Source organism: Salmo salar, chromosome 01 (genome assembly GCF_965601325.2).
Source record: "Salmo salar chromosome 01, fSalSal1, whole genome shotgun sequence".
NCBI lineage: Eukaryota > Metazoa > Chordata > Actinopteri > Salmoniformes > Salmonidae > Salmo > Salmo salar.
Genome location: NC_138291.1, coordinates 140938621 through 140964804, shown reverse-complemented (window position 1 = coordinate 140964804; position 26184 = coordinate 140938621). Strand labels below are relative to the sequence as shown.

At 43.4% G+C, this 26184-nt stretch overlaps 1 protein-coding gene across 3 annotated transcripts; it reads right to left on the bottom strand.

Moving 5' to 3' along the window:
* Positions 1-3931: 3931 nt before the first annotated feature.
* LOC106562583 (protein translocase subunit SecA 2) lies at positions 3932-25788 on the bottom strand. Of its 3 annotated transcripts, none has more exons than XM_045688946.2 (5): positions 25652-25788; positions 19294-19369; positions 18453-18693; positions 17804-18099; positions 9633-17539 (listed from the first exon to the last, which is right to left on the bottom strand). In XM_045688946.2, exon 5 carries the CDS (start codon positions 15842-15844, stop codon positions 14300-14302), a length of 1545 nt encoding a protein of 514 aa, XP_045544902.1. In that variant the 5' UTR covers positions 15845-17539; positions 17804-18099; positions 18453-18693; positions 19294-19369; positions 25652-25788; the 3' UTR covers positions 9633-14299. The 3 variants fall into 2 exon arrangements, with proteins under 3 accessions (XP_013983013.1, XP_045544902.1, XP_013983005.3); XM_014127538.3 differs by lacking the exon at positions 9633-17539 and adding an exon at positions 3932-6455.
* Between the last annotated feature and the right edge of the window lie 396 nt (positions 25789-26184).

The following is a 26184-nucleotide window of genomic DNA, read 5'->3' as shown; positions in this document are numbered from 1 at the left end:
CCAGAGAATGGCAGTCTTTGATGACAAAGTTTGATGACAAAATTTACCCATGAAGGACCGCCGCGCCACCTTCCTGTTCAAGTGAGCACAGCACAACAAGCTGATTCCAAAAATGTCTTGTATGCTGCCGCATAAATTATGTAACATGTCAGGGAGATATGTATACTGTACCTAAGAAAGTAATACTAAGTGTATGTTGTGTAGTAAGCTGTTAGTAGCCCATGTGCCCCACCCTAATAATTTGGTATATTTTTCCACCTCTTAATTTCGCCTACTGTTCTGACTTGGTAGTGCACATGTAGCCTATAACCTGTTTGTTGTGAAATGTAATCATTGAATATTGTAAGAGCTTTCATTGTCTGCTTATATGCCCCCTTTATTTACCCTACGGTTCTGACTTAGTGTAACGGCTGTCTTCATCCTCAGACGAAACAGAGAAGTCATCGTCTGAGAAAGTGGACCAATACGCAGCGGAGTTAGTGTTCATCTTTGAATTTTTAATTGAACAACGTGAACACTATACAAAAACAAGAAAAGAGAAAACCGACAGCCAAACAGTCCTGTCAGGTGCAAAACACTAAACAGAAACAATCCCCCACAAAACCCAAAGGAAACACATGCTCCTTATGTGTGACTCCCAATCAACAACAACGACCTTCAGCTGTGCCTGATTGGGAGCCACACACGGCCCAAAACAAAGAAATACAAAAACATAGAAAAAGAACATAGAACGCCCACCCAATGTAACACCCTGGCCTAACCAAAATAAAGAACAAAAACCCCTCTCTATGGCCAGGGCATTACACTTAGTGTACAGGGAGAACACTGTAAGAACGGCCCATGATCTGAATTCTTTTGCTGTACATCTCAAAAGTGCCAAACAAATAGTTATTTTGACTACGTCCGTCCTAGCTCGCTCATTAATGTCTTAATCGGAATTACGGATTGTCTCTTATCCGTTTGTCGTCCCCTTATGCCATAGTTTGTACATCTCATTTGTCAGTAGAAACCACATTTGTTTAAACAAGTCAGCCATATCAGCTATATTTTTTTAAAGGTAGTAAATGAGGCTGAATGAACTGTTTCACTGCCAGACAGGGATCCGTTGATAGCCAGGTGTTGCAGTGGTAAGGTGTTGGGACTCTCCTGTTGGGACAGCTTAATGTAGGGCCTAACAGTGTGTGGGCACAGTTTGTCACCGTTATAGTCCAATTAGTGTGTTGTGTAGTGGCTTTGCTGGTATGCATCCCACTTTTTTAATTTGTTTGCCTCACCAATATTTACATGCTATAATCGCCACTGTGTATTCCTGGCACAAGACGATGTGTCATCCTTCGTCAAACATGTCCATACAAAGACCAATCATTTAACCATTCTCACAGTTTCTATAACATGGGGCATCTCCAGCAGAAGATTGAAGGGTTTTACCTCAGTGTGAAACACAGGAAACACTACCTCTACCGTTTGACAGGTAAGCCCCAACAACAATATGACCTCAAACACATTATTAATGAAGCAGTAAAACTGATTTGGGAAAGAAAAAGCATTAGTCATACACATCAGACCATGTTTCTGATCAAATGTAGGAATAACCTATGCCTTTAATTGATCTAATACAAAACATTTAATTAAACTGAGAAATTACGTGACCATAAACAGCAAAGTATATCGTGAGCCACAACTCTGCATGCCTTGTATAATGTTATAACTGCATGACAACAAATGCTTTAGAAATGAGTTGCTTGCTTTGTACTCTCTTTGTTTGTGCCTCTATAGTAGCTCTATAACTTACAGTCATGTAATATATCTGAATATACAGTCCATCTAATCACCCATTTTTATTCAGATGGCAAAAAGAGGAAACATCAGAATCTGAGAAAAATTGTTGAGGACAAAGCAGCCTTGACAGCTGCCATTGTTCAACTTCACGCGCAGCAGGCAGAGTTTAGCCTCCCCACAGTGGATGAGTTGCTCAATACTGTCAACTTTGTGTGGCCATGGGAGAGATTTGGCTCCATTAAGTTTATGATTGCAGAAGGTATCTATTGTGATTGAATGTTTAACTTCAGCATAGGCTGCAATCATTGCTGTTTTTCTGTTATATACCTCTGTGAGTTTACATCTCACAGGCAACAGCCATCTTGCCATCAAAAAGACAGCAGGAGGAAGAGAGGATCCTGGTGAAGGAGATGAAGAGGCACTGGGAGAGCCTTCAAAGAGCAGCGGGGTTTAGTTAAGGTTTATACCATTTTTGGACTGAAATCTCTGTCTTGGTTTACAAATACCCTCCACACTATTTTGTGTAATGGAATTGTAAATAATGTACTGCTTTACATGTGACTTTTAGGCAATGCAGTGGAGTTGTCAGAGGGAGGAAGGAATGGCCTTCTCTGCCACCTGAAGAGAAGATTGAGTGAACTGACACAAGACCAAGACAACACCAGGAATAACCATCACAAGCTGATTCTGGGAGAAGGGTATATTTTTGATGACTCTGATGTAGATGGGAACTCAGATGAAGATAGAAGTCCTATTGCTGAGAGCTCACATGACGACTGCTATGCTTTCTGAAATCATACACCACCCCTGCCTCTTTCTCTTGGTCTCGCTCTCTCCCGCAGAAGAGTGAAAAGGCCCACCACCTCCCTTGGGAGCAACCTGGTCTCCTGATGTTGACCCCTGACCCCTCATCTTCTGAACCCATCCAGGGAAATGCAATTTGGCTGATGACATGCTAGTGGAGAAGGAACGTGTCATTTCAGCACATTTGTTTCCATGTTTCTTCTCCTCACCTCCTCTCCTAGATTTCTTCCAGTCCTAGACTATGGTGACATCATCAGCAACTCAGACTGTTGGTTGAGGACCTCTTTACTAAGGAATGTGGTTGTTCTTCATGATAGTTTTTTTGTATTTTCTATTAGTATTTTCTATGCTGCCGTGATTGAGATGTTTGTGTAATTGTGAGTTACAAAAGAGTCTTTGGCCTCAATGGGACTGCTAAAATAAATAAATAAAGGTCTTAATAAATAAATGCATTAAGCACTAACAGCTCTGAGTGTGTGTTTCAATCGATTACATAGTATGAATGAATTAGTTTGATGTAATAAAAAGTGTTGGTGCAGCATGCTGCAAGCCATAGCTGCCCCTTTCAACATTATAAGTACCACATCTTTCTAATCTGATATTGAGTGGAATGTACTGTTGCCCAACCCATATATTTCAGCAGTGCATTGTACCCTACACCATAATTTGAAATGGTAGGACATGTATCCTGTTAAAGCTATCTGGCTGATGAAGGACAATAATGTAGTATGCCTATTTACAGCAGCATATGATTTAATAGTTTTACCTAAATTAACTGTCAATTGATATATTCATGGTATAAAAAAAATATAGAATTTTACATTATAAAGTTCACCAACTATAGTCTACTAAGATAGGCACCTGGCACAATGCTGATTGATATAGGTTATGAGCAGTGGATTGTGTCACACTCTGATCAGTTTCACCTGACCCCCTCCAGGTGTCGCTTGTTTTCCCCAGTGTATTTATCCCTGTGTTTCCTGTCTCTCTGTGCCAGTTCGTCTTGTATGTTTCCAAGTCAACCAGCGGGTTTCCCGTTACCCTTCTTTTTGCATTCTCCTTTTTTTTAGTTCTCCTGGTTTTGACCCTTGCCTGTTTCTGGACTTTGTACCCACCTGCCTGACCATTCTGACTGCCTTGACCACGAGCCTGTCTGCCACTCTGTACCTCCTGGACTCTGATCTGGTTTTGACCTTTTTGCCTGTCCACGACCATTCTCTTGCCTACCCCTTTGGATTAATAAACATTGTAAGACTCCAACCATCTGCCTCATGTGTCTGCATTTGGCTCTCGCCTTGATAGATTAGTAGTCCTAGTATTGTGAGTAATGAGAAAACAACAGCAAAAGTGATGGGAATATTGTATTTTGAAAAGCAAATACTTAGATTGAATATGTAGGCCAATTCTGAGATCAGTGGACCTGCGTGAGGGATGTCATGAAGAATTAGGGTGTTTTGAAGGGGCTGATACAGTGTTGCACTATTTAGGCCGCGGAGGGCTCCGGTTAGAAAAATAAACAACAAAATGTCGCCATATTTGTAGTTCACAATGTATCCGGTTTAGGGAAGAAAATGTGTCATTATTTTTACAAAAATGTTTTCAGAAAAAATGAATATTGCATAAGCAAACGTCAACGTGATTCAAATTTAAGACATATACAGCTAGAATAATTTAGGAATACTATCAAAAAGTAATCATACAAATCGAATAGGATCACATGATACCCTTCCTACAAGGAAGTATCAACGTCTCGTGATGTCACGCGACATAACCTACCGGAAAAACACAGCTGTGGTCCAAACCTGCATGTTTACCATTCTCCCTCTTTATATGAAAGAGACTTAGCTGTTGTTATGATCATAACCTGTAAAATGTACAATTTAGTTCCTCTAATTGTAATAATAATACAAGCAATTGCAACTTTTGCTAGCAAAAGTCGCTGTTGTCAAAAATACAGGACCTGTTCAGCAGCACTTACGAAAAAAGATTGCAGTTACTGCACTTTTACTGCAGTTTAAAAACTGCAATATTTTTTTGTAAGGGAGGGCTCAACATTACAGAACGGTCACGTAGAAATGTTTTGTGTAGAGGCAATTGTGTCAGCGGTACAATCAAACTATATCAACACTTGAAAATTGACCAGGAACATATCTAAGTATGACTTGTATTGTCAGGTAATGAATGTATGCCCTATACATATTGTAGCCACAGGAGGCTGGTGTCACCTTAATTGCAGGAGGACGGGCTCGTGGTAATGGCTGGAGCGGAATCAGTGGAATGGTATCAAATACATCAAACACACGGTTTCCATGAGTTTGATGCCATTGCATTCTCTCTGTTACAGCCATTATTATGAGCCGTCCTCCCCTCAGCAGCATCCACTGATTTTGCAGTTTGTTGACCTAGGAATTGTTCATGTAACTGAACCAAATCTTAATATAACTCTGGAGAACCATTTGGTCTACACAGAATTGGGAAAATCTGCTTTTTGTTTTGTTGCCCCTTATGTGTGGAAGAATATGCAGCATTCCTTGCAGTTAGATATTCTGGTGCCTTTCAGGCATTTTAAATAACTGATTGTCACGCCCTGACCTTAGAGATCCTTTTATGTCTCTATTTTGGTTGGTCAGGGTGTAAGTTGGGGTGGGCATTCTATGTCCTTTTTTCTATGTTTGGTATTTCTTTGTGTCGGCCGGGTATGGCTCTCAATCAGGGACAGCTGTATATCGTTGTTGCTGATTGGGAGCCATACTTAGGCAACCTGTTTTCCTTTGGGTTTTGGTGGGTGGTTATTTTCTGTTTAGTCATTTGTTACCTGACAGAACTGTTTGGCTGTTGTCTTTTGTTTATTTGTAAAGTGTTCTGTTTTTCCATTAAATTACAAAGATGAGCACTAACCACACTGCGCCTTGGTCTACTCTTTCAGACGGCCGTTACACTGATTGGAGACTTTTATGTTACAGAATACGATTGCTTTTAGTAAATATGTTTAATGTTGTGTATTGTGTTTTATTATAGTGTGTTTTATTTGTAATGTATATTAGGGCTGTTATGTTATTTATGTACTGGGATTTATTTGTAAACGTATACAGGACTCTTGTAAAATAGTTACCACAATGTGAATACCTGTTTAAATAAAGGTTCATAAAAATAGAAATACATTCTACTAGGCCTAACCCTGATCACAGACTCACTTTTATATTAACCCTACACATGTAAGAATATTGATGAACCAATATTAATTGGGTAGATTACAATTATTGTAGTGTTATGGAGGCACACCTTGTCCTCTCTGGTCCCATTCCATACTGACAGGCTACATGTATGCCATCCACCATTCAAATCAAATGTATTTATACAGCCCTTCTTACATCAGCTGATATATCAAAGTTCTGTACAGAAACCCAGCCTAAAACCCCAAACAGCAAGCAATGCAGGTGTAGAAGCACGGTGGCTAGGAAAAACTCCCTAGAAAGGCCAGAACCTAGGAAGAAACCTAGAGAGGAACCAGGGTATGAGGGGTGGCCAGTCCTCTTCTGGCTGTGCCGGGTGAAGATTATAACAGAACATGGCCAAGATGTACAAATGTTCATAGATGACCAGCAGGGTCAAATAATAATAATCACAGTGGTTGTCGAGGGTGCAACAGGTCAGCACCTCTGGAGTAAATGTCAGTTGGCTTTTCATAGCCGATCATTCAGAGTATCTCTACAGCTCCTGCTGGGACAGGTAGCACGTCCGGTGAACAGGTCAGGGTTCCATAGCCGCAGGCAGAACAGTTGAAACTGTAGCAGCAGCAGAGCCAGGTGGACTGGGGACAGCAAGGAGTCATCAGGCCAGGTAGTCCTGAGGCATGGTCCTAGGGCTCAGGTCTTCCGAGAGAGAGAAAGAAAGAAAGAATTAGAGAGAGCATACTTAAATTCACACACAGGAGAAATACGCCAGATATAACAGACTGACCCTAGCCCCCCGACACATAAACTACTGCAGCATAAATACTGGAGGCTGAGACAGGAGGGGTTGGGAGACACTGTGGCCCCGTCCGACGATACCCCCGGACAGGGCCAAACAGGCAGGATATAACCACACCCACTTTGCCAAAGCACAGCACCCACACCCCTAGAGGGATATCTTCAACCACCAACTTACCATCCTGAGACAAGGCCGAGTATAGCCCACAAAGATCTCCGCTACGGCACAACCCAAGTGGGGGGGCGCCAACCCAGACAGGAAGATCACTTCAGTGACTCAACCCACTCAAGTGACGCACCCCTCCTAGGGACGGCATAGAAGAGCACCAGTAAGCCAGTGACTCAGCCACTGTAATAGGGTTAGAGGCAGAGAATCCCAGTGGAGAGAGGGGAACAGGCCAGGCAGAGACAGCAAGGGCAGTTCATTGCTCCTGTGCCTTTCCGTTCACCTTCACACTCCTGTGCCAGACTACACTCAATCATATGATCTACTGAAGAGAACAGTCTTCAATAAAGACTTAAAGGTTGAGACCGAGTCTGCGTCTCTCACATGGGTAGGCAGACCATTCCATAAAAATGGAGCTCTATAGGAGAAAGCCCTGCCTCCAGCTGTTTGCTTAGAAATTCTAGGGACAGTTAGGAGGCCTGCATCTTGTGACCGTAGCGTACGTGTAGGTATGTACGGCAGGACCAAATCAGAAAGATAGGTAGGAGCAAGCCCATGTAATGCTTTGTAGGTTAGCAGTAAAACCTTAAAATCAGCCCTAGCCTTAACAGGAAGCCAGTGTAGAGAGGCTAGCACTGGAGTAATATGATATTTTTTGGGGTTCTAGTCAAGATTCTAGCAGCCGTGTTTAGCACTAACTGAAGTTTATTTAGTGCTTTATCCGGGTAGCCGGAAAGTAGAGCATTGCAGTAGTCTAACCTAGAAGTGACAAAAGAATGGATGAATTTTTCTGCATCATTTTTGGACAGAAAGTTTCAGATTTTTGCAATGTTACGTAGATGGAAAAAATCTGTCCTTGAAACAGTCTTGATATGCTCGTCAAAAGAGAGATCAGGGTCCAGAGTAACGCCGAGGTCCTTCACAGTTTTATTTGAGACGACTGTACAACCATCAAGATTAATTGTCAGATTCAACAGAAGATCTCTTTGTTTCTTGGGACCTAGAACAAGCATCTCTGTTTTGTCCAAGTTTAAAAGTAGCACATTTGCAGCCATCCACTTCCTTATGTCTGAAACATAGGCTTCCAGGGAGGGCAATTTTGGGGCTTCACCATGTTTCATCGAAATGTACAGCTGTGTGTCATCCGCATGTCAGTGAAAGTTAACATTATGTTTCCGAATGACAAGAGGTAAAATATATAGTGAAAACAATAGTGGTCCTAAAACGGAACCTTGAGGAACACCGAAATTTACAGTTGATTTGTCAGAGGACAAACCATCCACAGAGACAAACTGATATCTTTCCGACAGATAAGATCTAAACCAGGCCAGAATTTGTCCGTGTAGACCAATTTGGGTCTCCAATCTCTCCAAAAGAATGTGGTGATCGATGGTATCAAAAGCAGCACTAAGGTCTAGGAGCACGAGGACAGATACAGAGCCTCGGTCTGACGCCATTAAAATGTAATTTACCACCTTCACAAGTGCAGTCTCAGTGCTATGATGAGGTCTAAAACCAGACGGAAGCGCTTTGTATACATTGTTTGTCTTCAGGAAGGCAGTGAGTTGCTGTGCAACAGCTTTTTCTAACATTCTTGAGAGGAATGGGAGATTCGATATAGGCCGATAGTTTTTTATATTTTCTGGGTCAAGGTTTGGCTTTTTCAAGAGAGGCTTTATTACTGCCACTTTCAGTGAGTTTGGTATACATCCGGTGGATAGAGAGCCGTTTATTATGTTCAACATAGGAGGGCCAAGCACAGGAAGCAGCTCTTTCAGTAGTTTAGTTGGAATAGGGTCCAGTATGCAGCTTGAACGTTTAGAGGCCATGATTATTTTCATCATTGTGTCAAGAGATATAGTACTAAAACACTTGAGTGTCTCCCTTGATCCTAGGTCCTGGCAGAGTTGTGCAGACTCAGGACAACTGAGCTTTGGAGGAATACGCAGATTTAAAGAGGAGTCCGTAATTTGCTTTCTATTGATCATGATCTTTTCCTCAAAGAAGTTAATGAATTTATCACTGCTGAAGTGAAAGCCATCCTCTTTTGGGGAATGCTGCTTTTTAGTTAGCTTTGCGACAGTATCAAATAGAAATTTTGGATTGTTCTTATTTTCCTCAATTAAGTTGGAAAAATAGGATGATCAAGCAGCAGTGAGGGCTCTTCGATACTGCACGGTACTGTCTTTCCAAGCTAGTCAGAAGACTTCCAGTTTGGTGTGGCACCATTTCTGTTCCAATGTTCTGGAAGCTTGCTTCAGAGCTTGGGTATTTTCTGTATACCATGGAGCTAGTTTCTTATGACAAATGTTTTTTGTTTTTAGGGGTGCGACTGCATCTAGGGTATTGCGCAAGGTTAAATTGAGTTCCTCAGTTAGGTGGTTAACTGATTTTTGTACTCTGACGTCTTTGGGTAGGCGGAGGGAGTCTGGAAAGGCATCTAGGAATCTTCCTGTCGCAATCTGATGACACAAATTACAGTGGCTTCAGAAAGTATTCATACCCCTCAACTTATTCCACATTTTGTTGTTACAGCCTGAATTCAAAACGGATTGTAAAAAAAAAAAAAATCACCCATCGACACACACACAATAACAAAGGTTACTCATGTAACCATGGTGTTATTAGCAAGGGACTATGCTTGTCACTCAATGGGATATCCTTCCACCTGGCGGTGGGATGAGTCGAGATATTAATATCAGAGTAATTCCATGCCACGGGTGTGATTCATGAATACCTGGACTAGCATAGTCCCTAGCTCAGAACCATGGTTACATGACTAACCTTTTTCTCTTTCGCTTGAGGGACTATGCTAATCACTCAAGGGGATGACAATACCAGAGTAAGTCGGCTTATTTACTCTGGTCCCCCCTTCCAGCATTGGGGAACATCCCACCCCCCCACCCCCCTGCGACACGTCCATTTCTATGGGCACAAGCACTGTTCATGACAAACTGTTCACACCCCTTGTTGGTGGAGAGAATCTTGCATTTTTAAAGCTTATTTCCTGCAATTCTACACATTTTGCCATGGGGTGCAAAGAACATTTAGCAGTTTTAAAGCAAACTTTATTGCAATTCTATACATTTTGCCATGTCTAATGTGTATTCATTTGATATTTGAGTGACAAAAAAAATACAACAATATCTATAGGCAAAAAAAACGAAATATACTGAACAAAAATATAAAATAAATTGTCCTCAGGTACTCGTCACAGTATTTCTGTGCAGTCAAATTGCCATTAATAAAATGCAATTGTGTTCGTTGTCTGTATCTTATGCCTGCCCATACCATAACCCCACCGCCACCATGGGGCACTGTTCACAACGTTGACATTAGCAAACCGCTCGCCCACACGACGCCATACACGTGGTCTGCAGTTGTGAGGCCGGTTGGACGTTCTGCCAAATTCTCTAAAACGACATTGGATGCAGTTTATGGTAGAGAAATGAACATTAAATTCTCTGGCAACAGCTGTGGTGGACATTCCTGCAGTCAGCATGCCAATTGTATGCTCCCTCAAAACTTGAGACATTTGTGGCATTGTATGACAAAACTGCACATTTTAGACTGGCCTTTTATTTTATTTATTATTATTTATATATTATGTTAATTTAACTAGGTAAGTCAGTTAAGAACAAATTCTTATTTACAATGACAGCCTACACCGGCCAAACCCGGATGATGCTGGGCCAATTGTACGCTGCCCTATGGTACTCCCAATCACAGCCGGTTGTGATACAGCCTGGAATCGAACCAGGGTGCCTGTAGTGACACCTCTAGCACTGTGCCTTAGACCGCTGTGCCACCCGGGAGCCCCGAGATGCATCTGTGTAATGATCATGCTGTTTGAATCAGCTTCTTGATATGCCACACCTGTCAGGTGGATGGATTATCTTGGTAAAGGAGAAATGCTCACTAACAAGGATGTAAACAAATTTGTGCACACAATTTAAGAGAAATAAGCTTTTTGTACATATGGAACATTTCTGGGATATTTAATTTCAGCTCATGAAACATGGGACCAACACTTGACATGTTGCGTTTATATACACTGCTCAAAAAATAAAGGGAACACTTAAACAACACAATGTAACTCCAAGTCAATCACACTTCTGTGAAATCAAACTGTCCACTTAGGAAGCAACACTGATTGACAATAAATTTCACATGCTGTTGTGCAAATGGAATAGACAACAGGTGGAAATTATAGGCAATTAGCAAGACACCCCCAATAAAGGAGTGGTTCTGCAGGTGGGGACCACAGACCACTTCTCAGTTCCTATGCTTCCTGGCTGATGTTTTGGTCACTTTTGAATGCTGGCAGTGCTTTCACTCTAGTGGTAGCATGAGACGGAGTCTACAATCCACACAAGTGGCTCAGGTAGTGCAGCTCATCCAGGATGGCACATCAATGCGAGCTGTGGCAAGAAGGTTTGTTGTGTCTGTCAGCGTAGTGTCCAGAGCATGGAGGCGCTACCAGGAGACAGGCCAGTACATCAGGAGACGTGGAGGGGGCCGTAGGAGGGCAACAACCCAGCAGCAGGAACACTACCTCCTCCTTTATGCAAGGAGGAGCAGGAGAAGCACTGCCAGAGCCCTGCAAAATGACCTCCAGCAGGCCACAAATGTGCATGTGTCTGCTCAAACGGTCAGAAACAGACTCCATGAGGGTGGTATGAGGGCCCGACGTCCACAGGTGGGGGTTGTGCTTACAGCCCAACACCATGCAGGACGTTTGGCATTTGCCAGAGAACACCAAGATTGGGAAATTCGCCACTGGCGCCCTGTGCTCTTCACAGATGAAAGCAGGTTCACACTGAGCACGTGACAGACATGACAGAGTCTGGAGATGCCGTGGAGAACGTTCTGCTGCCTGCAACATCCTCCAGCATGACCGGTTTGGCGGTGGGTCAGTCATGGTGTGGGGTGGCACTTCTTTGGCCTGACTGCCATTAGGTACCGAGATGAGATCCTCAGACCCCTTGTGAGACCATATGCTGGTGCAGTTGGCCCTGGGTTCCTCCTAATGCAAGACAATGCTAGACCTCATGTGGTTGGAGTGTGTCAGCAGTTCCTGCAAGAGGAAGGCATTGATGCTATGGACTGGCCCGCCCGTTCCCCAGACCTGAATCCAATTGAGCACATCTGGGACATCATGTCTCGCTCCATCCACCAACGCCATGTTGCACCACAGACTGTCCAGGAGTTGGCGGATGCTTTAGTCCAGGGCTGGGAGGAGATCCCTCAGGAGACCATCCGCCACCTCATCAGGAGCATGCCCAGGCGTTGTAGGGAGGTCATACAGGCACGTGGAGGCCACACACACTACTGAGCCTCATTTTGACTTGTTTTAAGGACATTACATCAAAGTTGGATCAGCCTGTAGTGTGGTTTTCCACTTTAATTTTGAGTGTGACTCCAAATCCAGACCTCCATGGGTTGATAAATTGGATTTCCATTGATTATTTTTGTGTGATTTTGTTGTCAGCACATTCAACTATGTAAAGAAAAAAGTATTTAATAAGATTATTTCTTTAATTCAGATCTAGGATGGGTTGTTTAAGTGTTCCCTTTATTTTTTTGAGCAGTATATTTGTTCAGTATATAAAAACGGTAGCTGACATGGGCTAGTTGATCTGGACATTTCTGACAAGTTATAAATAGCTCTAAGGTATGCAATGATTAACATGACAAGAGGAACTGATGATGCAGTACCACATTCTAAATTGCACCTTGTGCATTCTACTATTACACCTTTTAAGAGTAAGTTTAAAGCCGGACTGAGTTCCACAGGACACAGACTGTGTACATCAGGGGGCATAGGGCGTATACATCAGGACGTATAGCCTCTTCCTAGGCCACTCGTGGGCCAGGGCATCTTCAGGAGAGATGTTGTGTCTGCTGCTGCCTGTTCTCGTGACTGAGCACAGATTAGCCAATCGTCTAGGTTATTTAGTACCATCATCCCTTGATAGGGGTGCTAGAGCGTCATCTATGCATTTTGTGAATGGTATTGGTGCCAGGGAGAGGCCAAAAGGTAACATTTGATACTCGTATGCTATGCCGTTGAATGCACAGGAAAGCACAGGAACTTCCTGTGAGCCGGGTGGATCAGTACATGGAAGTAGACATCTTTTAGGTCGACAGTGGTGAACCAGTGGCCTGGGCTGATAGCCTGTAGGATGCAGGAGGAAGATAGCATCTTGAATGGGAGAGGCGAAAGCCGCCATCCCTCTTGGCTACTAGGAAATATACTCAATAGAATCCACTGCGCTGTACTGATGATTTGAGTTGTCTGATTTTATTCTTCTCCATTCAGGGAGGCAATCTCCAGTTGGAGAGCTTCTCTTTTCAGGGGGTCGGCTGTTGTAGTTGACCAAATCCCTCTGAAAGGTGGTGATGGCCGGCATCGGAACTGGAGTCTGTACCCCTGTATTACTGTATCCAGCAAAAGCTCCTCCCACTTTGCCCGATGGACATGGGAGAAGTGGCCCGAAGGCTTGGCCACACCCATCAGGATGACTGAGGGGGCCCATCCTTCTTCGGAGTAGAGGGACGGTGCTTGTTATGCCGCTGCCTGTGCTGGTGGTGGCGCCACGGAGCCTGTTGACGTGGCTGACCCGGAGCCTGTTGACGTGGCTGATCAGGGCGTGGCTGGATTGTGGGAGGTTCGGAGAGAGGCAGGTGAGAGCTGAGGTCTAGACTGCAATTGTCTCTGGGTAGGGTAACGCAGGGCAGGGGGAACCATGAAAGACTGCAGGCTCTCTCTGTCATTCCACAGCTTTGCCGTTTGGTCCAAAATGGCATCCACACCAGGACCAAAAGCTTGGCCTGGGGAGATAGGGAGCTCCATAAAGTGTTTCTTCACCGAGGATGACATCTTTGTCTGTGAGAGCCAACGCTGTCTGCGTGACGAGATGACCGTAGACAGGGCTTTGCTATTAGCACATGACATCTCAGTGTTTAAGAGGGAGAGGAGTGTGGACCCCTGAGACATTTCAGCTGTCAGCTCAGGGTCACCGTCTGTGCAGGTATGCCTGACTGTGCAGGTATGCCTGCAGCAGAGTGGTCGCGTTCATGAGGCGAGCCACCATGACTAAAGTCAGGAAGGTGTCCTTTAAGTGGTCGTCAGCAACCCGATGAGGTCACAGAGGACAGCGGGGGACCTACCAATGATCTCCTTGTCTGGGAGTACCATTGTGGCAACAATGGGGTCCATGACGGGGTACTGGTCCAGTACCAACTCTTCAGGTGAAGCCATGAAGGTCCAAAGCTTGTACTGGTTTGACAGATGGAACCTTGAGTTCACCTTAGCCCAAGTTTGACACAGTTAATTGGTGCACTGTAACTTGGGGCACTGAGGAATGTACACTCTTCTCACGGCTGCTCTTAGGGTCTGGATTAATATCCAGAGCTTTCAGAACCCTAGAGAGGAGCTCCTGCATAGCAGCTGATGAAGAGGGCACTTCACTCTCAGCCTTCTCTGAGCTATGGTTTGCTGATCCAGAACCAGCCTCGGAGGTCTCTTCGTCTAAGTCATTACCAGTAAAGATAGAGATAGCATCAGGACTCGGTATTAAGTCATGTTGTCCCTATTTGTGAGATGCTCAAGAAGGTCTGCTTTAAGAACACTGATATCTTCATGCTGACGGATGTGCTCCTCGTGAAGGGTAAGCCACAATGCCCATGTTTCTTTCAAAGCATTGAGTGCAGGCTGGTAATCAAACTTAGGGCCATTATTTTTAAAACACTCAGGGACATCATTCGGCCCCATTCCCGACAGGTCAAGTCTCTCCTGTTTTGTGAAGTTGCCGTCAAACTTGTCAAGAAATTCGCAAAACGTGCCAAACAGGTCCTCTTTAATTTTTATTTCGAGAAGCTCATCTGTCTCCATATCTTTGATGCGTTGGACTTCGTACTCCTCTCTCAATTGTCTCATGATCTCCACAGGCTGGCCCTGGTATGCTGGGGCAAGGTTATCCCCACAGAGGATCATCTGGACCATGCCCGGGTTTCCCTTCCGACCAGTTCTTCCGAACACCTGTTTCTCCACTCTGCGACTGCCAGGGTAATGTGTCAGGAGGACGAAGAGGCCACCACATAGGTTGACATCCTGATCAACCTTGATATCTGTTCCACGACCTCCTAGATTTGTGGCTATGATTATATGTCCCCCTCTGAATTCGATACTCTCAATGTTGTGTTTCTCACTGATTGTGTATAATGTGATGCGGGGATGTGGATTCTCGCTCTCTATTTTCTTCAGAAGCTCATTTGCGGTCTTGACATCCTCACATATGACCAAGACAACCTGACCACTGTCTGCCACTCTCATTGCTGTCTTACAGAGGATTTCCATCCACTGGGCTTGCCCACTGACCTGCATTGCTGGAAGCTCAACAACCTTATGGCGGTGAGCTGGAATTGTGTAGCTGTCTGTTTCGTAATGCCTTGCAAGGAAATCTTTGTCGGCATCGCCCCCTAATGTCCCAGACACACCAAATATCCCATTCCCTGTTAGGTACTTTTGAAAGTAATGGAAATTTGATAGGTAATTTGTCACATTGGACAAAGGAGTGGTTGCCAGCTGGTGTTTCATCTCCAGAAACTGCTGCAGGCCGTCCCCCCAGCGTTTGTTCTTCTCCAACACTCCACTGGCCTGGAAGTCCACTGGGATGATAGCATGGTGGAGATGCTTGTCTCCGACAGCTTCCAACGTCTGATCAATCATGTACTCTCTGCCTTGTATCATCATGATGGCTTTCAGGGCGTTTTCCACAAAGACTGGTAACCGATTCTCAAGGTATTTCTCAAGGGAAGAGGGGATCACAAGAAACTCTGAGTTTGACTGAGAGTTGCCAGAAAATTTGATTTTAGGCTTCAGCTCAGAGACAGTTGCCTTAATGAGTTTGTCTTCAGGTATGATCTCGCTGGCTCGTCCATTCTCGAAGAGAAGCATTTTGATTTCCAGGATATCAGGGTTGTTGTGCAACTTTTTCTCCTCAACCAGCACGGCTTTATTGTTTGTCACAGAGTAACAGTCAATGGCCACATCATTCTCCAGTGCTTTCTCCATGATGGTGAGCAGATCACACTGCTGAGTAATTCCAACTTTGGCCATGAATGTATCAACAGTTATCCTGTTCTCCGTTGCATCATCTTTCTGTGTTCTCTAGAGCTTGCATGAACATGTCAAAATCTTCATCTGAATAGATACCCAACTCCACTCCGGCTTCCAAAATGTGAAATTCAGAGAATTCTTTAGATGTCGCTGGACCGATAACTGCTAACTTTGCAGCCTTGTGAAAATGCTGGATTCCAGTTGCCCACTCAATCTCTCCAGTATCTTCCATCTCAATTGGCTGACACGTAGATACCATGGCCCATATGCTAGCAAGGACTTGTCCAAGGTGCCTCAGGCCACTTGCCTCGTGGGACAGAAACGTCACCTGAACTACATTGTCCAAAGTCATGTAGTCCACTTCATCCACAATCACCATGTCGAACCTCCTCTCCCCACGTGTGGTGTCCTTCTCGAATTCCTGCCTCAACGCGTCTGCTGCAAAGCTGCCAACGGTTCCGTAAACTAATTGTTTCCTGTAAGCTTCCTGTAGCCTACTATCCCTGCTTTCAGGGGAGCTTCCCTGTATCTGTGGTGGTGGCACATCAGAGAACGTGACACCAAACATGTCATACAGTTTATTCCACTCCTCTTGGTCTCGGCGAGCAAGGACTGGAGAACTGGTCACAACGTCAACCTTAGTGCCACGGATAGCCTGGATGGTGGCAAACATAGCCAAGATGCAAGATTTTCCTTCACCTGTGCCGATTTCCAGAAGGATACCTTTTTTCCCTGTTAACTTTGGTAGAAGGAGCATGAGCAGTGATGCCAACTGAGTGAGTCGGGGAAAGTAGCCTTCTATTTTCTTACCATTTTGAGTGTAAATGGTTGAGCAGTCTTGCACAGCAATAGACATCCTTATTAGGACCTCCTTGAGAACAGCAAGGTCAGGGTTAGTAAAATCCAGTGACTTGATCATCTGCTTTGCTTCCTCTATCTTTACCTGATCCAAGTCCTCCTTTGCATGTTTTGGAAGTTCCTCTGTCATGTATCCTAGAATTTCCTTCATTATGGACAATATTTTCTCTGGGTACTTTTCATTTTGCATTTCATTCACAATGGTGTCGGCATCCTTGTCCCCTTCTGCCTCAGCATACCATTGTAGAGAGTTGACAGGGTCTTTATCTTTCAGAGCAGAGAGAGTAGAGAGAAGATCCAGCTTGTTTGAAGGATCGAGGTTGCTAAGTCTTGGTTTATGCCTGAAACACCTCGCAAAAAGAGCAGAATTTCTGAAGGTGTCCAGATCATGTTGAAGAGAATTTGACTAAGGTGCCCCTTGTTTTTCTCTGACACCTCTGTGAACACATCAAGAATGCTCAGAACAAGTTTTTGAGCCACTGTGGGATTTGTGCTGTACAGCTGTTCAAGAAGACTGATGAGAAAGTCATACTTCTGGTCCCAGTCAGGTAGTTGGTCCTCTTTACTGTCTGTGTCCGAGTCGTTGGTCAACGTTAGCTCTGTCACAGCCGTGAGGATGCTAAACCGCTCGGTGAGTGATTGCTCTCCTTGGCTGATAGCACAATCTATGGTCAACTGACACCAGATGGACAGTTGAGGCTCTCCAAAGTATTGAAGGGTTAGTTCATTCTGAAGATTTTTCATTCGGTTTTCAAGTTTGTCCTCTTGCATGCTTTTGTCTTCAGTGATCTTGTATTTCTTCAGAAGTTCATCAAACTTATTTTTCAAGTCCCCGTGCTAGAATGAAATGTTCCCAACACAAAAAAAGTGCAAAGAAAATGAATATTTTAGTACAGATGCACTAAAAGATGTATGTGTCATACTATAAACACGTTTTCTATTAGTGGTGTAAATCGGCAACTGTATGTAAATATGAAGAAACTGTATTTTCAGAAATATATAATATGTTTATCATTAAGTTAACGCAACATTTATGTGAAACACAAAATCATTAATGCAAAATAAAATCCACTCTACAACCCTTTTTGAAATACCTCATACCTCATCCCTTTTGATTGCTGCAGCGTCATCTTCTATCATCTGGTGTAGTACTTGTGTACGCTGGTGATGGCGCTGTTGTCCTTTTAGACTCAGCTTCTGTCTCAGCTTTTCTCGTCCCTTTGACACCTTCCTACCCGAAAGTTCGCTCTCCCTTTCGATTTCTTGCTGGATCGTCCTCTCCCTCTCCAGTTGCTCCTGGCGCCTCCTCTCCTCCTGCTGTCGTCTTCGTTGCTCCTCCTGTCTTCGCCGCTCCATCTCCTCCTGCTGCTGACGGATACGGTCTTCCTCTTGCTTCCCTGATGGATGAATACAAATGACACCATATTCCCTATGTGTACACAGCGTTTGGCCAGAGACCATGTGTACAAATAAGGTGGCATTTGAGACGTAGTAGCCAACAGCCAATGTTGTTCCAACAAAATACTGATCAAGAAGAAAAATAGCAGCCCTGAGCCAATACTGCTATTTGCTGAACATATGAACCAATACTATATTATTTGTATACTGTAAGGAATTGTCTTTACATTAATTGGCTCAGTTGCTAGTTGCTGATATACGATGTATTGAGAGTATATGGTTTATTTCCAAATGGAACATTTTGAACATGATAATGTAGCTCAGCAGATTTGTAAGAATTTGATGGACTTACCATAGTTTGGACATGTTGGACTATTAGACTCTGTGTCGCACAGTAGCTGAATAAGTGAACGGCCACTGGTTTCTATAATAGTGAATGTTTGACTCCCGTCCTGCTTGTGACTGTTGAATTCATATGAGAAGGAGTTGCTACTGTGATTGTCATATCTTAACTTTAGGTAGCAATGGATCCACCTAGAGTTGAGTTTTCTTTCTACACTACCCCAACCATGCAACGTGCCACTGCCACCTCCCTGGAAAACAGAAAATCATTACCAGATATACATTTTAAATCTCGAAATGTGTAAAGATTCATCTTCAGCGATCCAACTTAATGCTCAACAATTTTCTAGATTGATCTCAAAATAAAATGTCCAGGTCTGATATAACACTGGTTTTCATTTTGACACAGGGACAATATTGATAAGCGTTCTGGCTTTTACTGCCGACAGCCACTTTCAGGTAGTCCACAATACTTGAAGGTAGGCTACACTAAGAAAAATTGCATTATTATACACAATGGGCTGACTTTATTCATATTAACAACATCAACAGAATTCAACTCTATCAACACTGCCATTATTAGTTCAGCTCTTCCTAATGGTTGCCTTCCTTTGTGGCATGCCAGCATTGGGAAGAGCCAATAATCTAGGTTTATAAATATCATGATCAGGTATTTCACAGAGCACCTTACACTCAGCAAAATTACATTATTGTCGTTATCAATTATCTTGCCATATTTAAATTCTATTGATTTTGCTGTCTGTAAGAAAGTTTCCCATTAGCAACAGTAGTGTCACAGCATTACACTACGTTTCTAACTATCATGATTTTACATTGACTCAGATACTTACGTCGCCGACAAGTTCGTAGTGCCAAGTGTAAGGGGTTTGGTTCCTTATAGACACCGAGGCCCCCATTATTCAGAATCTGTTGGGAAAAAAACAGCCTTACACCAGTCTTACACTGTATAATTTGAAGTGTAATGTGTTCATTTATCTACTGGACCTTTTCTCAAGTTATCATACTAGCAGAGAATATGAGGTAACACTTTAAAATACACAATGCAGACCTATTACTATTCCTACTTATTCATTGTTTATTCATTCTTATTAATAAAAGTTGTATTTATTTATTCATAATTTACAGTGGTTATCGACGGATCATTTTGAACTTGCAAAGTACAACAATTCTCTTATAGGAAACATGAACAATCTAAATTTGTGTAGCTCCCCGCAGTCTCCGCAAGCATCATTTTTGGGGCATAAACATGTCAAACATAAAGTAGCAATAAATGTTTTCTTGAAAATGCTGTTTTTAGATAACTATGATGTATAGTAATGATATACAGTATATCTAATAACATTACATTTAATATTGCTAATAGTTGTTAACATTTGAAAAAACATGACAAGTATGTGTATGTATTGGCCTACTGGATAACTTGTGGTGAAGTCAGCGTTAGTGGGACATCAGGTGTAGTGAGACATTTGCGTTTGAGGGTGCTGTACTATAGTAACTTTGTAAATCAATCACAACAAATATTATTGGGTTGTTTCTCCATGTGTTCTGGGCATAAAACATTGGTGTCAGCGTTACATCACTTGTTAGCGTTACATCACTTTAGCGTGTGTGGTCAGGTTTCTTCGATCATTTGATCCATTGAAAACAAAAAAACCTGCCATACTATGATACCTTGCGCTAGAATGATAAGTTTGTCATTGTGTCAATTATTATCATTGAACAATCTAGCTTTTGGTGTTAAAATTAATAGTGATTTGAAACCTAATAACCATTCATGTAAACAGCTTTTATGTTTTATGAAAATTAGATTTATATTACTGTCCCTGTCACGTCCTGACCAGCAGAGGGAGTAGTTGTGTAGTATTTTGGTCAGGACGTGGCAGAAGAAGTCTGTATGTGTTTTCTAGTATGTCTGTTTCTGTGTTAGTCTTGTGACTCCTGATCAGGAACAGCTGGATATCGTTGTTCCTGATTGGGAGTCATATATTAGGAGTGTGTTTTTCACCTGGGGTTTGTGGGTTGTTGTTTTAGCACCGCTTTATGTTAGCCTGCTAACTGTGCCTGTCGGTCTATTGGTTCTTGTTTTTGTGTTCATTTTATTCTAATTAAATAGAAAGATGAGCATTCACATCCCGTCTGCATTTTGGTCATCCATTCACCACGACAGCCGTTAGAGAACAACCCACCAAACAAAGACAAAGCAGCGGAGAAAGGAGCAGCAGACGGAATACATGGACTATAGTGAGAGATGGACTTGGGAGGAGATTCTGGACGGGGCAGGACCTTGGCACCAGGCTGGAGAATACTGTCGCCCAAGGGAAGAGATAGAGGAGGCCAAGGCGGAGAGGCGTCGATATGAGGCTATGTACGCGCTGGCGAGGAAGCCGGAGAGGCACCCCCAATAAATTTTTCTTGGGGGGGGGCACACGGGTAGTTTGGCTAGGCCAAGGAAGAGCCATAAGCCAGCTACCCGTGATTATATGGAGGAGCATATGGAGTGGATGGCGCCGTGTTTTGCTGAGGTGCGCACAATCTCGCCCATACGCACGCACAGTTCGGTGCGAGCTATTCCAGCACCTCGCAGATGCCGTGCTAGAGTGGGCATCCAGCCTGGTAGGAGGATGCCTGCGCAGCGCGTCTGGTCGCCGGTACACCTCCTAGGACCAGGCTACCCTACGCCTGCTCTACGCACGGTAACCATCAAGCCCCTGCACAGCCCAGTTCGCCCTGTACTAGCACCCTGCTCGTACAGGGCTGCTAGTTCCACCCAGCCAGGACGGGTTGTGCAGGAGGCGCGCGCAAGACCACCTGTGCGCCTCCATGGCCCAGTCTGTCTGGTTTCCGCCTCTTGTGCTGACCTGGAAGTGAGTACCTCCAGTCTGGCACGACCAGTACCAGCACCACGGATCAAGCTTCCCATGAGTCAGCCTAGTCCTAGTCAGCCTGTTCCCGCTCCTCGCACTAGCCCTGAGGTGCATGTCCCCAGGCTGGTACCTCCACTACCAGCCCCACGCATCAGGCTTCTAGTGCGTTAGACCAGGCCAGAGTGTCCGGCAACAGTGCCTCGTCCAGAGTGTCCGGCAACAGTGCCTCGTCCAGAGTGTCCCGGCAATCAGTGCCTCGTCCAGAGTGTCCGGCATCAGTGCCTCGTCCAGAGTGTCCGGCAACAGTGCCTCGTCCAGAGTGTCCGGCAACAGTGCCTCGTCCAGAGTGTCCGGCAACAGTGCCTCGTCCAGAGTGTCCGGCAACAGTGCCTCGTCCAGAGTGTCCGGCAACAGTGCCTCGTCCAGAGTGTCCGGCAACAGTGCCTAGTCCGGAACCGAGGGAGCCTGCCTGCGACCCGGAACCGGTTGAGTCTGTCAGCGATCCGGAACTGAACAAGTGTATATTTAACTATGAACTAAATGAGTCTGCCCACAGCATTGACCGGAAAGAGTCTGCCTACAATCCGCAACAGAGTGAGTCTATCTACGACCCGGAACCCAATGAGTCTGGAGGGCAGTAGGCCGGAACCAGAGCCACCTCCAGGATAGGTGGGTTGGGGAGGGGGGGTGTAGCACTAGTGCCGTCGTTGACGGCAGCCACCCTCCCTTCCCTCCCTTTTTGTTTAGGGGGTATTATTTTTTGTTGTGGTATTGGGGATTTTTGTGTTTTCTTTTAAGGTGCATTCCGGGGTCTGCACCTTTAGGGGGGGGGGGGGTACTGTCATGTCCTGACCAGCAGAGGGAGTAGTTGTGTAGTATTTTGGTCAGGACGTGGCAGAAGAAGTCTGTATATGTTTTCTAGTATGTCTGTTTCTGTGTTAGTCTTGTGACTCCTGATCAGGAACAGCTGGATATCATTGTTCTTGATTGGGAGTCATATATTAGGAGTGTGTTTTTTCACCTGGGGTTTGTGGGTTGTTTTAGCACTGCTTTATGTTAGCCTGCTAACTGTTCCTGTCGGTCTATTGTTTCTTGTTTTTGTGTTCATTTTATTCTAATTAAATAGAAAGATGAGCATTCACATCCCGTCTGCGTTTTGGTCATCCATTCACCACGACAGCCGTTACAATCCCACTTCCCGTGAATGGACTTTGAATAGTGGGACAGGTACCTTTTTTTAACTATGCACAAAATAAACCTTTAATCATTTCAAATGTAATTTCCTTCATTAGATATTCTAAAGTACATTGGAATATGTTGTCATTGTTCATATCTCAAAATCGAGTCTAAATGCTAAATAGGCCTAGCACATAACCCGCATAGGATGACAATGGAAGGAATTAAAGGGGAGGGAAAGAAAGGAAGGACAATGGGGAAATGTATTTGCACTGTAATAATTTGATATTAGGCTAAACTGATTATTGCAGTAGGCAGACTATGCAATAGTCTTGTAGGCCTAAACACCTTACCCTGTTTATCTTAATCAAAGTTAGGGTTAGGTGATGGGTTAGCTAACATGCTAATTAGTTGCAAAGTAGCTAAAACGAAGTAAGTAGGCTAGTTGAAACGTTGCATATTAGCTAAACGTTGTCCGGATGAAATTCGAACGACAACTTTTTTGTTTTTACCTTAAGTTAAACCATCTGTTTTATGTAACCAGACCAAACATATCATACTAATATCAGTGTCCCGGATTTTACATAGACTATGTTAGTCTAGTCTATGAGACCAGGCTGCCTGTAGAGGTGTGCTATCTTTATCAGCATCATACAAGCCGATAGTATTTCAACCACACAAAGTCGAAATGAAATATTATCAGAACCATGTTGGATCGTTTCTATTTCCATAAGACCGGTCCAACTGAACTTTTTTAGATGTATTGCATTTTATCCCGCTCCCTAAACGTCTTTGATCCGCGAAAGTAGCAGCAATGACAGAGAACTTTACCGATAGAATAGATTGAAGCATTAATTCTATCGATTTGTGACATTATTCTGGTGAGCAAGGGTTTATTTAGTCTTCTAGGACAACACATATTGACAGAAGAGAATTAGACAACTTAACTAACAAATAGTCTACCAAAATGTCGGAAATTGTAGAGAGGAACATCTAAATCAGGCATAAAATCGTTCTGCCATCTGAGTATAGCCTACAGGCATTTTCTATATAAGTGGGTTAGGGTCGGGCCTCAGATTGTCACTTTATCACATATAGTCAGGCAGTTGCGGATGTGTTATTAGTAATTGCAGATGTGTACAGTTTGCTCACCTGCGCACACCAATGTAAGCACCCTATGCGGCGTTCCAGTGGTGTGTTTAATCTGCGCATGCGCTAGCACCAGCCGCACAAGCTTCCCTCTTCAGTGCAAGTGAAGAGTTCGGACCAACTGAAGTAGTTTTCACATGCAAACTTTATATGTCCGAACTCGGAGTCAAATATGCTTCCCAAAAATAACATGTCTTCTGTGGTAGAACGTTTATTTTGATTGGTGATTTTCTGCATTTATCTGAGCGCCATCAGTTTGCCTGATTTCAGATGTGTCCATGTAAATCGTTCTTCTTGCAATGCATGTAAACGTTTTAACCGAACTACTATATTAATCTGACTATCCACAATAATCGCATTATTGTGTGCATGTAACTGTAGCCTACTCACTGACATGTACACTGAACAAAAATATAAACGCAACATGCAACAATTTAAAAAATTACAGTTCAGGAAATTAGTCAATTGAAATAAATTAATTAGGTCCTAATCTATGGATTTCACATGGCTGGGAATACAGAGTATGCAGGCCATGGAAGAACTGGGACATTTTCAGCTTGCAGGAATTGTGTACAGATTCTTGTGACATAGGGCCATGCATTATCATACTGAAACATGAGGTGATGGCAAACAATGAATGGCACGACAATGGGCCTCAGGATCTTGTCACTGTATCTCTCTGCATTCAAATTACCATTGAGTATGCTTGTTGTCCGTAGTTTAACCGCGACCATTGGGCACTCTGTTCACAACGTTGACATCAGCAAACCGCTTGCCCACACGGCTCCAAACATGTGGTCTGCGGTTGTGAGGCCGGTTGGACATACTGCAATGTTGGAGGCGGCTTATGGTACAGAAATGAACATTAAATTCTCTGGCAACAGCTCTGGTGGACATTCCTGCAGTCAGCATGCCAGTTGCACACTCCCTCAACTTGAGACATCTGTGGCATTGTGTTGTGTGACAAAACTGCACATTTTAGAGTGGCCTTTTATTGTCCCCAGCAAAAGGTACATCTGTGTAATGATCATGCTGTTTAATCAGCTTATTGATATGCCACACCTGTCAGGTGTATGGATTATCTTGGCAAAGGAGAAATGCTCAGTAACAGGGATGTAAACAAACTTGTGGACAGAATTTGAGAGAAATAAGCTTTTTGTGCATGTGGAAAATTTCCAGAATATTGTATTTTCAGCTCATGAAACATGGGACCAACACTTTACATGTTGTGTTCATATTTTTGTTCAGTGTAAGAAACTGAGGAAAGAAAGGAGGCTGAATTTATGAAAGGGGCATTTAGGAATAATAAAGGTGTTTCAGGGTCAAGTAAAAGCTGTGCAGACTCCTTTAGTTAGATTTTCACCCAGACCTTGGAATGTCCCCAAATACATTTCCCAATAGCATGGAGATGGTTTAGTAGAAGGTCATTGACACAAAATAGTAAAAACAGAGTGTGTCATCTACAAGTGTCTACAACGTTACAAGTGCCAGGTGAAGTGGGACACTGATGTATTTCTAATGAGAAAATAGTGTCCCACTTCATCTACTTAAGTGTCCCACTACAACGTAAAGCCACGCTTTAGCAAAAGTATGGGTCTGATGTTGTTTTATGGGTTGTACATAATACATGATCAACTTGTTTTATCATAAAAATTCCCAAATGCCCCTTTTTTGAAACTGCATTGTTGGTTATGGTCTCGTAAGTAAGCATTTCACTGTTGTATTCGGCGCATGTGACTATTAACATTTGATTTGATTTGAGATAAGACCTTAATTAATGAAATAAACATCACTTGAGTAGGGGTAGACTGATTTTGATACATAATGTACATGATCATCTACCAAAAAGTGTCCCACGCATGCATATATCACCCTACACACAAATAGCCCATTGAAAACAAGCCCTTTTCATCCAATTAGTTTTCAACATAAATCAATGCCTCAAAAATGAGTTGTACTATGTAGAATAGCCTACACAGTGAACAAGATTTGAACTAACCTTTTCCTCTGCCTTCCCTCTTCTCTGTGTTCAGTCAGCACTCTGAGAAGTTGAAAATAAGAAGGACTAAAACACCTCTAACACAGTGAACTTTGAGACACTGCACAGCTATTTATGTACTTTTTTCAGAAGCTGACCTTGACCTGACACAGCCAGTAGCCACAGTGGTTTCACTTTCACATTTCAAAGACCAGCATCCTTGTTTTACTTTCCCTATATATTTGGAGAGGAGAGATCACTGTATTTTTTACAGCTGTTTATGCACTCTTGCTCTCACCGTATATAAGTTTAAAGGATAATGTTTTATTAGAGGTTGGAAAAGGTATTGTAAACTGTCACAACGGTCGTATTGAGGAGACCAAAACGCAGCGGTTATAGTGATCATCTTCTTTTATTAATTAATAAATAAAGTGAACACTTAAACGAAAACAATAAACGACAACCAACAGTTCTGTAAGGTAACCCAACTATACAGAAAGCAACCACCCACAAAACACAAGTGAAACGAACACAACTAAATATGGCCTCCAATT